The 14,440-nt window shown below is 35.5% G+C and overlaps 1 protein-coding gene across 1 annotated transcript in view; it reads left to right on the top strand.

The window, feature by feature from the left end:
• The window catches only part of LOC121382802 (major vault protein-like), a 51,159-nt gene extending 38,054 nt beyond the window's left edge, over positions 1-13,105 (top strand). Inside the window, exons 22-27 of the mRNA XM_041512420.1 lie at positions 2,913-3,013; positions 3,690-3,916; positions 6,000-6,064; positions 7,772-7,852; positions 8,613-8,693; positions 9,712-13,105. Coding sequence (XP_041368354.1) covers positions 2,913-3,013; positions 3,690-3,916; positions 6,000-6,064; positions 7,772-7,852; positions 8,613-8,693; positions 9,712-9,819 — 663 coding nt within the window. The 3' untranslated portion in view covers positions 9,820-13,105. The remainder of the gene's footprint in view (positions 1-2,912; positions 3,014-3,689; positions 3,917-5,999; positions 6,065-7,771; positions 7,853-8,612; positions 8,694-9,711) is intronic.
• The last annotated feature ends 1,335 nt before the right edge of the window (positions 13,106-14,440 follow it).

The following is a 14,440-nucleotide window of genomic DNA, read 5'->3' as shown; positions in this document are numbered from 1 at the left end:
GGTCGAAGTGTACGATATCGTGGTCAAGGTAGAGCTGCAATTTTGTTTAATAGACAAGCAGTTTCCAGCCCAGCACCAGGCACAGGACGGAATGGAGCAGATGGGCGTGGAAATTGTGCTGTCCCAGTGCATACATGGTTAGATGTTGCCCAAGATCCACCTGACTTTGCTTTCACTGAAAACTCTGGTCTTAGAATGGACTTACAGGATACATCGCCCGGTGCATATTTTGATTTATTTCTGACACCACAGTTGATAGATAAAATGGTTACAGAAACAAATCGATATGCTGCAGTGGAAATAAACAAGCAGTGTCCTTTAAGAAGAGAATCACATTTGAAATCTTGGAAGGACACGGATGCTAAGGAAATGAAACAGTTCATTGCATTGTTGCTTCACATGGGTCCAAAAACCTTGCCTACTATACAACACTACTGGAGTACTGATGTTCTATACAGTTCACCATTTTTTGGTGGTGTCATGAGCCGCAACCATTTCCAACTACTTTTGCGTTTCTGGCATTTTGCAGACAATGATCAACATAATGATGATCGCTTGTTCAAGATACGCACTGTTCTGGATCATTTCAACGATGTCATGCCGGCTATTTACTATCCAGGGAAAGATCTCTCTATTGATGAGTCCATGGTACTTTGGCGTGGCAGATTGCTGTTTCGCCAGTATATCAAGAATAAACGTCATAAATATGGAATCAAACTCTATGAACTGTGCAAGCCTTGAGGCACTGTTCTGAAGATTTGGGTATACAGTGGTGTCCACCTAACTGATGATGATGGCTATGGTCAAGTTGCTGCAACTGTTCTAGACCTCTTGGACGGCTACCTAGACAAAGGCCATGTGGTGTACACAGATAATTATTACAATTCTGTGAGTCTGGTGAAGAAGATGACAAACCGATCAACCTATCTTTGTGGAACTCTGCGATTTGACAGAAAAGAAAATCCAAAAGATTTAATCAAACAGAAGTTGAAGAAGGGGGAACATGTTTGGAAGCGGTCTGAATCAGTGGTAGTTTGCAAATGGAAAGACAAATGCAAAGTTCTTACAATCAGCAACATGCATCGAATTGAGATGGTTGATGTTAGAAATCGGAATGACAAGCTGTCAAGAAAGCCGAACACAGTCCGAGATTACAACAATGGCATGGCTGGAGTAGACAGGTCAGATCAAATGCTGTCTTACTACCCGGCGCTGCGCAAGACAATCCGGTGGTATAAGAAGATTGTCCTGCATATCCTAGAATTACAATTCACCTGCTTGGTGATGTCTATGACAAATTACATGACCACGGCCCAGCACATTCCCAGGCTCCAGTAAATGAGACATTCCATTACCTTGCACCACTGCCTCCCACAGAGAAGAAAGAGCGACCTACCAAACCTTGCCGAGTGTGCACAAAGGCCGGTACAAGACGGGAATCCTGTTACATCTGTGAAGTCTGCCCCAGGAAGCCAGCTGTTTGTGTGGGAAAATGTTTCAAAGTTTATCACATGTCAGAATAATGGACATACCAATTCAATATGACACTGACAATAAACCCACATTTATTAATAGTTCAAGCATAGACACATTATACATGGCAAAACGGTTTTTTCTTTTGATCGCTGTGTTATAGTTTTGACTTTCATCAATGAAGACGATCATTGATTCATCATTTATATGAATGTTTCAAACATAGTCCAAATTGCTCTGAAACATTAGGAATAAATCTGTTCCTGTATTTATGTTGATTTTTAACATTATAACTATAAATGATTTAGTCAAAGAGATATGTGTCAAGATATTTCCATTATGAAATGCTGTGACTTGTGTTCACAATCAAAATCATTCAAACATTAATTAATAAATAATTTCATTGATTATTACATCAATTTGTTATTAGTCATTGCCAGAAAGGTTACTAATTGTGTTATTGCCATTGCTGACAACTTTAATTTAATACGACACAGCACTGGTTTTACTACGAGTAAACTCGTAGTGGCAAAATCTGGTGCGCTCAGCATACGAATATACTCGTGGGCAGCAGTCAACGTGTTAATAGTGAAAATATGTTGTAGTGTTTAAAAACTAGGGTCTGTCACTTTAAGCCTTTATGCTGGGAAAAATTACAACATTTTTGTCACATAGAAAATGTGCTGGGTGTAGTAAAGTAGTGTTGAATGGGTTATTGCTAGCTTTTTGTCACAGAACATGGTCAGAAACACTTTTCGGTTGGCATTAAAGTCTGGAGAGTTACATCTTTGTACCTACATGTACCTCAAGAGATCAGTTTACTATTAGCCTGAATCATCTAATAGAGTACAGAGAGATGTGTATTAAGCAATCAGTTGTTTTAAAGAGGCTAACTCTTAACCCTCTTAGCATCATTATAAACTACACTATTACATGTACATGTAGTTGTTTGTACCACTATATAGAAGATATGTTACTTGTCATCTTATGGGGTCAGCCAGTGGTATGTGCTATCCTGTCTGGGATGGTGCGTATAAAAGATCACATGCTACTAATGGAAAAATGTAGCGGGTTTCCCCTCTAAGACTACATGTGTATGTCAAAATTACCAAATGTTTGACATCCAATAGCCGATGATAATAAATCAATATGTTCTAGTGGTGTCGTTATAAACAAAACAAACTTTTATCTTACAAGTTTCTATTTGAATTTTGTTTAGACACAAATTAAAGTTTTCTGCATTGTTTTGTTCAGGGTTATTTTCATTTCTGAAGGTGAAGGTTTAATTGTGATGGCCATTATTGGCCAAAATATTAAAAATAAAAATTGATGGATAAAATCCTTGTGCTAATAATGTTTCAAGAATTGTAGAAGAAATTGTTTTCAGTCACACCTCAGCACATTATAATCTACACGTTAGATTTTGGATGAAATTTCAGGTGGTCACCAACATAGACATCCAGAGTATTGAACCCTCGGACCCCAAGATGAGAGACAGCCTCAGCAAGTCTGTACAGCTGGCAATAGAAATATCTACTAGGTGATTTCTGACGTTTTAAAAATGTATTTTCAAATTATTTATAATCATGGTGCTCGAGGACTACCACCATATTATATATTGTTAAAATATGTCAGGGTAATAAAGTCTTGAATTTAAAACTTTTGACTGAATCCTGCACACCAAGTGTAGTAAGATGGAGTAATCTGAAGATCAATTCAACTACATGTACATGACTGTATAATATATGAGTCACATATTAGTCTTTTCATTGTCATATTATTATTATTAATTAAAGTATTTTAGATATCCTCAGTGTAGATGAATATCACAAAATATCCTAGGCATATATACAGACACGTTGGAGTGGGGTGGGTGCTCTAGAACCCCCAATAATTCTGAATCAAAAATATTATTGGTAGTAATTGGCAGATATGAATTTTAATTGTAGAATGCAGGAAATTGCATTTCAGGACATCTAGTTTTCAAAATTTTACGAGGGAGCATATCTCCGAACACCCATATCTCAGTCAGCCCCCCACCTCCCAATGTCTAATTGCTTCTGCCATGCCTGATATATACCTTATTTAAACAGTTACACCATACTTGAAATGCTTGACTTTTACAACTGATATCTATTAATTGTAAAATCCAAACACAATTTCTTAAAAAATAATAATAATTAAACAAAATAAAAAAACCCACATTTTTATCACAGGTCCATTGAAGCATCCGCATTTCATGAAGCAGAGAGAAATGAGCAGATAGCGCGTGGTGAACTGGAGCGACAGAAACTCCTCAATGAGAAGGAGTCTGAGAAGGAGCGCGCCAAGTTGCTGGAGCTGCAGGCGATCTCGGCGGCTATCGAGTCGTGCGGCCAGGCTAAAGCCGAGGCTCAGGCCCAGGCCGAGCGGGTTATCATCGAGTGTCACAGCGAGATCGAAGGTAAACAGGCTGAACACAAACCAAGCTTTAATAATCACATATTATTTGTGACAGTGAGATCGAAGGTAAACAGGCTGCACGGGCTGAACAAGGAAACACAAACTGGGCTTTAATAATCACATATTATTTGTCACAGTGAGATCAAAGGTAAACGGGCTGCACGGGCTGAACTTAAACCGGGCATTAATAATCACATATTATTTGTCACAGTGAGATCGAAGGTAAACAGGCTGCACGGGCTGAACACAAACTGGGCTTTAATAATCACATATTATTTGTCACAGTGAGATCGAAGGTAAACGGGCTGAACAAGGAAATACAAACCGGACTTTAATAATCACATATTATTTGTCACAGTGAGATCGAAGGTAAACAGGCTGCACGGGCTGAACACAAACCGGGCTTTAATAATCACATATTATTTGTCACAGTGAGATCGAAGTTAAACAGGCTGCACGGGCTGAACAAGGAAACACAAACCGGGCATTAATAATTACATATTGTTTGTCACAGTGAGATCAAAGGTAAACAGGCTGCACGGGCTGAACACAAACCGGGCTTTAATAATCACATATTGTTTGTCACAGTGAGATCAAAGGTAAACAGGCTGCATGGGCTGAACAAGGAAACACAAACCGGGCATTAATAATTACATATTGTTTGTCACAGTGAGATCAAAGGTAAACAGGCTGCATGGGCTGAACACAAACCGGGCTTTAATAATCACATATTATTTGTCACAGTGAGATCGAAGGTAAACAGGCTGCACAGGCAGAACACAAACCGGGCTTTAATAATCACATATTATTTGTCACATTGAGATCGAAGGTAAACAGGCTGCACGGGCTGAACAAGGAAACACAAACCGGGCTTTAATAATCACATATTATTTGTCACAGCGAGATCGAAGGTAAACGGGCTGCACAGGCTGAACACAAACCGGTCTTTAATAATCACATATTATTTGTCACAGTGACATCGAAGGTAAACAGGCTGCACGGGCTGAACACAAACCGGGCTTTAATAATCACATATTATTTGTCACAGTGAGATCAAAGGTAAACAGGCTGCACGGGCTGAACACAAACCGGGCTTTAATAATCACATATTATTTGTCACAGTGAGATCGAAGGTAAACAGGCTGAACGGGCTGAACACAAACCGGGCTTTAATAATCACATATTATTTGTCACAGTGAGATCGAAGGTAAACAGTCTGCACGGGCTGAACAAGGAAACACAAACCGGGCTTTAATAATCACATATTATTTGTCACAGCAAGATCGAAGGTAAACAGGTTGCATGGGCTGAACACAAACCGGGCTTTAATAATCACATATTATTTGTCACAGTGAGATCAAAGGTAAACAGGCTGCACAGGCTGAACAAGGAAACACAAACCGGGCATTAATAATCACATATTATTTGTAACAGTGAGATTGAAGGTAAACAGGCTGTACGGGCTGAACAAGGAAACACAAACCAGGCTTTAATAATCACATATTATTTGTAACAGTGAGATTGAAGGTAAACAGGCTGCATGGGTTGAACAGGGAAACATAAACCGGGCTTTAATAATCACATATTATTAAAAATATTTTGGTACATATCAAAGTGATACGTGGGACGTATCACTTTGACATCACACGATGACATCATTGATTGGTGCACTACCTTACAGGAATGTCAACTACACAAGTTGAGTAATATAAATTAAGATCAATTATGGGTATTAAATAGGATACTAAACTCGCTACCATTTCATATTATGTGAAATAATTTTCATTGTTACTCGCTAAATATGTCACGAGTGAAATAATGTTCAGTTGTCACAAGCTTTAGCGAGTGACAATGAAAATTATTTCACAAGGAACATGCAACATGTTACTAAATGGAAGCTTATTTAATATCCTATAATTATTTGTGTTTACAAAACGAGACAAAAGTTTCACTTCCACCAAATATTTATTGCTGAGAAGTAGTTTTTTTTACATGCTTTACAATCATATTCGTATTATGCTTACTTTTCTTTGACTTTTTATATGCACTACAATCCTATACTTTTACTGCGTTATATTTTGCAGCTGTAACACTGAAGGCAGAAGCAAAAGAAATAGAGCATGAAGCCAACTTGGAGTCACAAAACCTGGTCAGTGTGTGGGAATTATGTTGAGTGTCATCCATTCTTTTCCTTCTGTGTTTGTTGGAGGGTGGGTTTGTTGGGTTTTTCAGCAAAATTGAGATCGGTTTGAAAATGTTTCAACTGCAAAGTTATATAAAATTAATAAATACTGAGATAAAGAAATAAGGGAACACTTGGAATTGCAGACCAAATTTAATTCACTATACATGTCGAAATGTTTGAATAAAATATAAAATTGTGGGATTGAATATGGTTAGCTTCCTGAAACTGGATGCGAGTTTTGGTTGCAGTCACTCTTTGCTCTTAGTGTTGGTGTGATATCTTATTTTCTCCAATAAGATATTTTAAAAGTATCATGCTTCTGTATTACATTCCAGTATGCTCAAGTCTTTTCTGTTGTTAACTTTTCAAATTTCAACACTATCTTTAAGTTAATATCATCGAAGCATTTAAAAAAAACCCACAATGACAGATTGCAATTATCAAAATACTGTAAATCATAAAATATTAGTTATCTTAAAATTTAGCTAAATTCAAATAAGCGACATCAGAAACTAAAAAAAAGAAAAAGCTTAAGTTATAGGATCAGCTGAAATAATGTTTTTGACGAATCTTGACATTATGCAGCTTACAAACATTTTGAATTTAGTAGAACATTGCAGTAATTTGCATGCTAACTAACTATTGTTTGCTATCTTTTTGATTTAATCAATAGCATGTAACCATTGTTCCGAATTCAGTTCATTACAGATGTTATTGGAACAATCCATTGTATGTCTCTTTAAATTTAGCGTCATCAAATATTAGCATCTTGTATGACCTCACTAAATTCGCTAACATTTTATGCTCACTAACATTTCCTGATTTACAGTAATATTTCATTCATAAACAAAACATGACACCAAAGAATTATCAGGGATGTGAGAGGGGCTGAAACAAAACAGCTTACTGCTCACCTTCTTTCTTCCCAAGTCAAACAAAGGCTTTCAAATAGCATATCCTGGTTTAGACAAAACTGGCCAATCGCAGCAAAGCTGATGAAATCCAGCCATGGGAATGTACTATTCGTGAACACTACTTGCGATCACACGATACTACTTGCGATCTAACTCTTGTGCGCAGCGCGACAGTCTCTGTCCGCCAAAAGGTGCATCTGGTTTTTGGGGGGGGGTGTTTTAAGACGAAATGGAAAAGCGCATTTATGCTTTTCCGCGTAGCTCTCACATCCATGAATTATGCTTAGTATTTTAAATGAGATAATGTTATTAATTTACTAAAAGTAGTTTCATAGGATTCTTCATGAGTGTTTATCAGTATGTAAAATATTCACCAAGTCATGTTAATCAGTATTTGTTGAGGCTCTACCAAGACAAATTGATATTAATGGCAAGTTTGATATTTTACATATTAAAAATCATGAGTAGAAAATTCTGTTTATCCTATAACACTTCTAAAATAACATTTTAATTTGATATTTAGTAAATCACAGTTCTAAAGTTGCCATCATCAGTAATTGTGACATCATCATCATAGCACACTTAAACTAAATTTTATCAAAACGTTACACTCATGAATGTACAGGTCTTGTTGGCTTGTAAACAAATGACCCATTGACAGCAAAAAAAATATTAACATTGTTAATAATGATAAATAACAAATGGGTTTATGTAAGTTATAGGATAAATGTAACTACAATATTCTTTTTACTGACAGGTCAGATCAAATGAGATCAAATATCTCAGACGTCAGAATGAACTTGAGTTGTTCATGAAGAAGCAGAAAGCAGAAATTGAGGTTTGTTTACTTTCAGGATTCTTCAAGTACATGTAAATTGTTTCATGTTCCTTATAACTGTTTGTCAAGTATAAAATAGAATTTGTATAATCTCAGCCGAGTTGTTAACACTATCTGTATTGACCAAGCCATTTTGAGTTGTCCTATTAAGAGCTGTTCTGGAATTGATCCCATGGGGCATTAATTATGGGAGGCACTCAAATGATTATTTTATGCCTGGTGGTTCTGCCACATTTTTCCTTTATACAGATGTGGTTTAAAATAAAATTTAATTGATTGATTGAAACATATTTTATTGCTTTTTAAAGAACAAATGGATATTAAAAAAAAGAAAGAAAGAAATGTTTTATTTAACGATGCACTCAACACATTTTATTTACGGTTATATGGCACCAGACACATGGTTAAGGACCACACAGTTTTTTTAGAGGAAACACGCTGTCGCCACTACATGGGCTACTCTTTCCGATTAGCAGCAAGGGATCTTTTATTTGCGCTTCCCACAGGTAGGATAGCACAAACCATGGCCTTTATTGAACCAGTTATGGATCACTGGTCGGTGCAAGTGGTTTACACCTACCCATTGAGCCTTGCGGAGCACTCACTCAGGGTTTGGAATCGGTATCTGGATTAAAAATCCCATGCCTCGACTGGCCTAACCACGACGCCAGTAAATGGATTTAATGATTTAATTTTGTGGCTTGTATCTTGGCAGTTGGAACATAATCTGCTTAGTAAACCCACTGTGTTTCTGTGACAGGTGAACCGACTAAGAGAAATGGTAGGTTGTATGGGATCCGAGACCTTGGCATCCATGGCTAGAGCAGGACCTGATCTGAAGGTAAGAACTCTAACCTCTAGTAGTTTATCTTCTCGTATAACTGTACCACAGTGATAGAGAACTCTCCTCACTGACTTGTAGGAGTGACCTCCCTTGCTGGACCAATTGGTGAATGAAAATGACTTACAGTGACAGTATTCTTCAGCTCCTCATTGGTGGAGTGTCTACCAAAAGCTTTCTTCTTACCTCATAAATTTAGTCATATATATATATATTTATTTACCTTTGTTTGGCACCCAATAGCCAATGTTGTTTGAGGTTGTTGGTTTTGGGGGGCTAAGGGGTAGTGGGAGGGGGGTTGTGCTGGAGTGTTGTTAATGATTCATTCATCCATTCTTTCCTTCTGCTTGTAAACTATTACATGCACTCTACTGGAGAGTTGTTATTAAAAATGCTGTTTATGCCTATGTGGCAACAACAGTTTTTTCCTTTTACAGTTCTAGACAGTTTAACATTATCTTATATAATAAAGTGCTAGCTTATTATAACTTTCCTTTTCCACTCTAAATCAGATGAGCTTTGCTCATCTAGTATTTACGGAGATGTTTCACATAATATGTGTGCACTATGTTTTGGAGTCTACCAGACAATTAAATCAGTAACCCACCTCATAGCTTGTGACCACATTAGAGGTACGGTACTTAAAACAGTTTGCTTCAATTAACAAATAAATTTGACTCTGACCACAATACATTTTCTGACACCCAGTAGCTGGTGTGTATTTTTGTCATTAAACATTCATTCATTCATTCTTTCATGATAACAAATTTTCTGTTTTAATGTTGGTCACAAACCATACAGCAACATATTGATTAATATAATAATCATCATCATCATTAATGTTCATATCTTATTAGTATATTTCTGTTTTCTTTTAATTAACATTATAAAAAAATCAAAATCGTTTTTTGCTGGATGTTTTTGTTTTCGTTGTCACTTTTATCTCTGCAATCTAATGGTGAAGCTTAAAGGATGCATTGAACTGTCAAATAATCAGTTTCTGTTTTCTCTTCTTCAGGTGAAGTTCTTGGAGGCCCTTGGAGTGAAAGATGTCTTGTTCGCTGATGCAAGCAATCCCATCAACCTTTTCACCAATTCAGGCAGTCTGATCGACAGCACAAATTAATTCACATTATTTCCACTGTTTAAACAGACTTACAAACAAAACATATTAGATACAGATAGATACAAAATACTCCGATATCAACTGCATAATATAACAATCTTTCAACATATATTTTTTTCTGGTCACAGATTAGTGCCATAATATTAGTAGATAAGCAAGAAACCAGGCCACATGTTGAGGAGTAGACTAAGAATTGGATCATTTCATGTTTGTGTAAAGTTATTAAATATTTATTTTTTTCTGTTACATTTCCCTATAATGGAAATGGTATTAAAAATCAGTGGAGTAAAGTGATTTTGAATTCACAAATGGATTGGTTATATTGCATACTATAATTTTAATTCCAAGAACAAAATCTGTTAGTGTCAAATTGTAGTACAGTAAGTACTCTTATTTTTAGTATAATTGTAAAATATGAGGTAGTTGTCAGGTAAAATTGTTTTACAAATAATTGGTAAAAATTGGTTAGTTTAATAAAATGATATGTCATTTATTATGATATTCGTGTATTCAATTAAACTTGTGATGCTGATTGTGATTTTTTTATTATACAAGATCAGATTGAGGAAGGCTGTGATGTTTTTTACTGTTTACAATAGAAATGCTTTTATAGTTTTAATGTTGATTTTGTTCTAATGGTTCAGGATCCATTCAATAACTACTGTATGTAGTGTGGTAATTTTTTACCCACCTTCCCATGTACTTTTAATACTAACCACAAACATAACACATTCCATATCACACACCCCACCGAGCATTATACAGTTGATAAATGTCCACCTATGAGTTCACCGGAACTGTATTGATAAATATGTGTGTAAACACAATAATCAGATAATCACAGTGTTGAATACTTATCATCTGCTGTTAGAACTGACAGTTTCTTTTTATATGTTTTGTAAATTTTATAAAAGTCATATCACATCATAGTTTATATGGACAAGAACAAATGTTTTGCATTTAATATGGGTATGGTTTTGCTGTGTTTAAAAATATTTAATGATCTGGATTGTCTGTTATTTCATTAGTCTATGGTAATGTTTTTACATTTGTTTCTCTTCATAACATTATAAAATTGAATATAAGTCATTAAGTAAACTATCCCTACATGTTGCAGAGGTTACCCTCAGTGAGGTTACTTAATTTTCTGGGCTTTCATAGTCTTGTTACTGGAATGTTATGTTTTAGGTCAACTGTTGGCAGATCATGTTACTTAAAATAACGTAATAGAGAATGTTATAATAGTTTCAGCCTCTGATAATTACACAAATAATCATTCTGTTAGTCCAGCACTTGGACATTTTAATTTACAGGCAATACAATTCTCAGAGCCATGAATTTGAATGTCTTATTACTTACAGATTTTTACTTTGGATATTAAAGGTTGAAAAATCAGGTCTATTACAAATATTGTAGTGCTTATTAACTGATCCTTCTAAAAAAAAAATTAAAAAATAAAAAAAATTGGTTTTGGGACCTAACAAATTAGATGACTATAGCAGTTTCTTAAACTACCAGGTATATTCTTTATTTGTAAGGTTTTGTGTTATTATTTTATTTATTTCACAAGTGTATATATTTTATTATAACGATTTTCATGAGGTTACTAGGCTGTGACTTGTTACTTAAAAACCTCAGATAATATTCAGGTAGAACTATGCATTTGGAAAACCTAGACCAGAGTAAATGAGCCAAGTTAGGATTTATGTCACTTTATGCTAGCAGCTATTTATAACATTAATTGACCATCATAATCTGTTTGTATAAACAGTAGTTGCAGGATAAAAGCTTTTAAATGTTTACATCTTCCTAAAATACCAGGCCATAGGATTTCAGATTTCATGGGGAACACTTTTTCAGTTCCATGCCTTGTGATCATGGGAACCCGTCGGAAACTGTTTTAAAAATATAATTATATATAATTATGTTATTTTCGTTAAATAGTTGTACTTGATAAAATAATCATAGGAAACAAAATTTTGGTTCAATTATTTTACCAACCGTTTCCGTGAAGTCTGAGGGCCTGAGATAGTCCATTCATATGGACAAAAACATTTAATTAAAGTTCCACAAGTAAAGCTTTCCTCCTTAAACTCATTTAAATACAGAATATTACATGATACCATTTACCGTACAATGAATTGTTGGATACTTTTTAAAATTTACTTTTAGGGTAAATGGTATCTAATGCAAATTACTTTTAGGGTAAATGGTATCTAATGCACATGAGTGTAGCATTCTATTTCGTACATATCCTCAAAAATCAGGTTTAAAAGAAATTCAAGTCTTTGTGATACAACGGGCATGTAGGAAAGAAAATAATGCACTCATTAGACATTTTAATCTGCTCAGTCTGTTACTCGTCTTTCTAAGAATTTATTTCTATTTTATGTACTTTTGTATTTTGGTGTAGATATGGAAATCTTATTTTAGATTTAAAATGTGAATGTAGACCAATGTTTAATGACATTATATTGTTGCTGTTGTTTCAAATCCTTTCAGATCATTTCCAAAATTAATTAAAATGTTCAGTTTTGATCAGACATATAGAGCAACAGATATTAGTTTTGTATAGTCAAGTGGAATGCAAGCAATTTCCATGATTACAAAATCTTGTATGATCTGTGATGTTTACATGTAAATTGTTTACCATATGCATACAAGGTGGGGGCTCAGTCACCACCACCCCCAATGCTGGAGGAAATATTTTATTCAGGCAAAAACCAAGGACATTCAGCCAAAATGAGGTGGCCGTAAAATTTTCACCATGTATTTTCAACTAATGTTAGTTGTAATCCATGTAAACAAAGTGTAGTAATTTGTTTGAAACCATATATAGCTGTTTGGTACCAATTGAAATATGAATAAACATTGTTATCAAGATTTGGGTATTTTCATTTAACTATGCAAAAATCACCATGCCCACCCTTGCCCTGTATGCTTATGTTGTTTACTGTATTCATAACATTGCATATTAATAGTACTTGTAAATACACCATTCAACATGTGCATCCTAAATGTAAGGTAGTAATTTTGTAATTGGAATTCTCAACATAAATTTATATCAATAAGAAAAAAAAAGTCTCAAAAGCTCCAAACAGTAGTTTCCAGGGTATTTTGCCTGGACCTACTGTTTTGAAAAGGTGGTTTTCTCCTTGGAGTTTTTGATATGGATCCACTTTGTTATGTTGCTTTGTCCTGTAAAATTGAATATGCCTTGACTAACGTTTTTGGAAAAACTACAAGTCATTTGGTTACTTCATTAATAAATATTTTCTTTACTTAAGTATTGTTTGTTATAAATTAATTTTTCTGTACAATGTTCATTGTGCAGCAATCACATTTGTTATTGTCAGACTCTTTCATTTTATGACCGAGAGGATATCCTTGTTTGTCAGAGTATTGCAGGAAACATCATTGATATTAGTCTAGTACACCTACCATCGACTACATTCAATTGATATTCATTTCCAAACAGGTGCCACTGATAGTACATGTATGTCCATAATCGGCCCCGGTGGTGCAGTGGTTAAGCCATCGGACTACAGGCTGGCAGGTACAGGGTTCGCAACCCGGTACCGACTCCAACCCAGAGCGAGTTCTTAAAGGTGCTCAATCACGGATTTAGTGGGCTTTATTTCTCTAAATATGGATTATAAATGGAAATTACATTCATTTGGAATACCAAACCTAGTTATTGTATGATCCAAAACATTTTAATTGAACTACAATCGAGGGAATTCCATGACACGCTTCATTTTTAAAATTTTGAAGTTTTCTTGTGAAAAGTCATAAAAATACGGCAAAACAGACTCGTAGTGATGAGGCTGTATATACGACAACCATATAATGTATTTTAGAATTTTATATAAACGTTCGTGTATAGAGACTTGGCAAATGAGGGCCGGCTATATAATAAAATAATTTTAAAATATATATTATTTCATGACGAAAATAACTGCAAATACGCTGAAATAAAATAATAAACAGTCTGAACATGAACTCGCCATTTATTATTATTATTATTATCAGGCGCGTGTACATGGAATTTAGCAGGGGAGAGAAAGAATTTTTTTATTTAACGACTCCCTCAACATTTTATTTACGGTTATATGGCGTGAGACATATGGTTAAGGACCACACAGATTTTGAGAGGAAACCCGCTGTCGCCATTATATGGGCTATTCATTCCGATTAGCAGCAAGGGGTCTTTTATTTGCGCTTCCCACAGGCAGGATAGCACAAACCATGGCCTTTGTTGAACCAGTTATGGATCACTGGTCCTTGCAAGTGGTTTACACCTACCCATTGAGCCTTGCTCAGGGTTTGGAGTCGGTATCTGGATTAAAAATCCCATGCTTCGACTGGCATCCGAACCCAGTACCTACCAGCCTGTATACCGATGGCCTAACCACGACGCCACCGAGGCCGGTAGCAGGGGAAAGAGTTTAGACGGGTTAGAAGCTATAATACTCGGTTTGAAAACTGACATGTTTTCCAGCGTCACAAATGTGGCATACGGCTAGCCAGTCGTTTTTCGTTAAACGTTTGCAAATTATTTTGACTGGTTCGCAAAGTGGTCATTCGGTTTAATGTACAGCATAACCCCCTCTCCCCCCCC

The sequence above is a fragment of the Gigantopelta aegis genome, chromosome 10, assembly GCF_016097555.1.
Source record: "Gigantopelta aegis isolate Gae_Host chromosome 10, Gae_host_genome, whole genome shotgun sequence".
Taxonomy (NCBI): Eukaryota; Metazoa; Mollusca; class Gastropoda; order Neomphalida; family Peltospiridae; genus Gigantopelta; species Gigantopelta aegis.
Note: the sequence above shows the minus strand (reverse complement) of the source record. Positions and strands in the feature narration are given on the sequence as shown.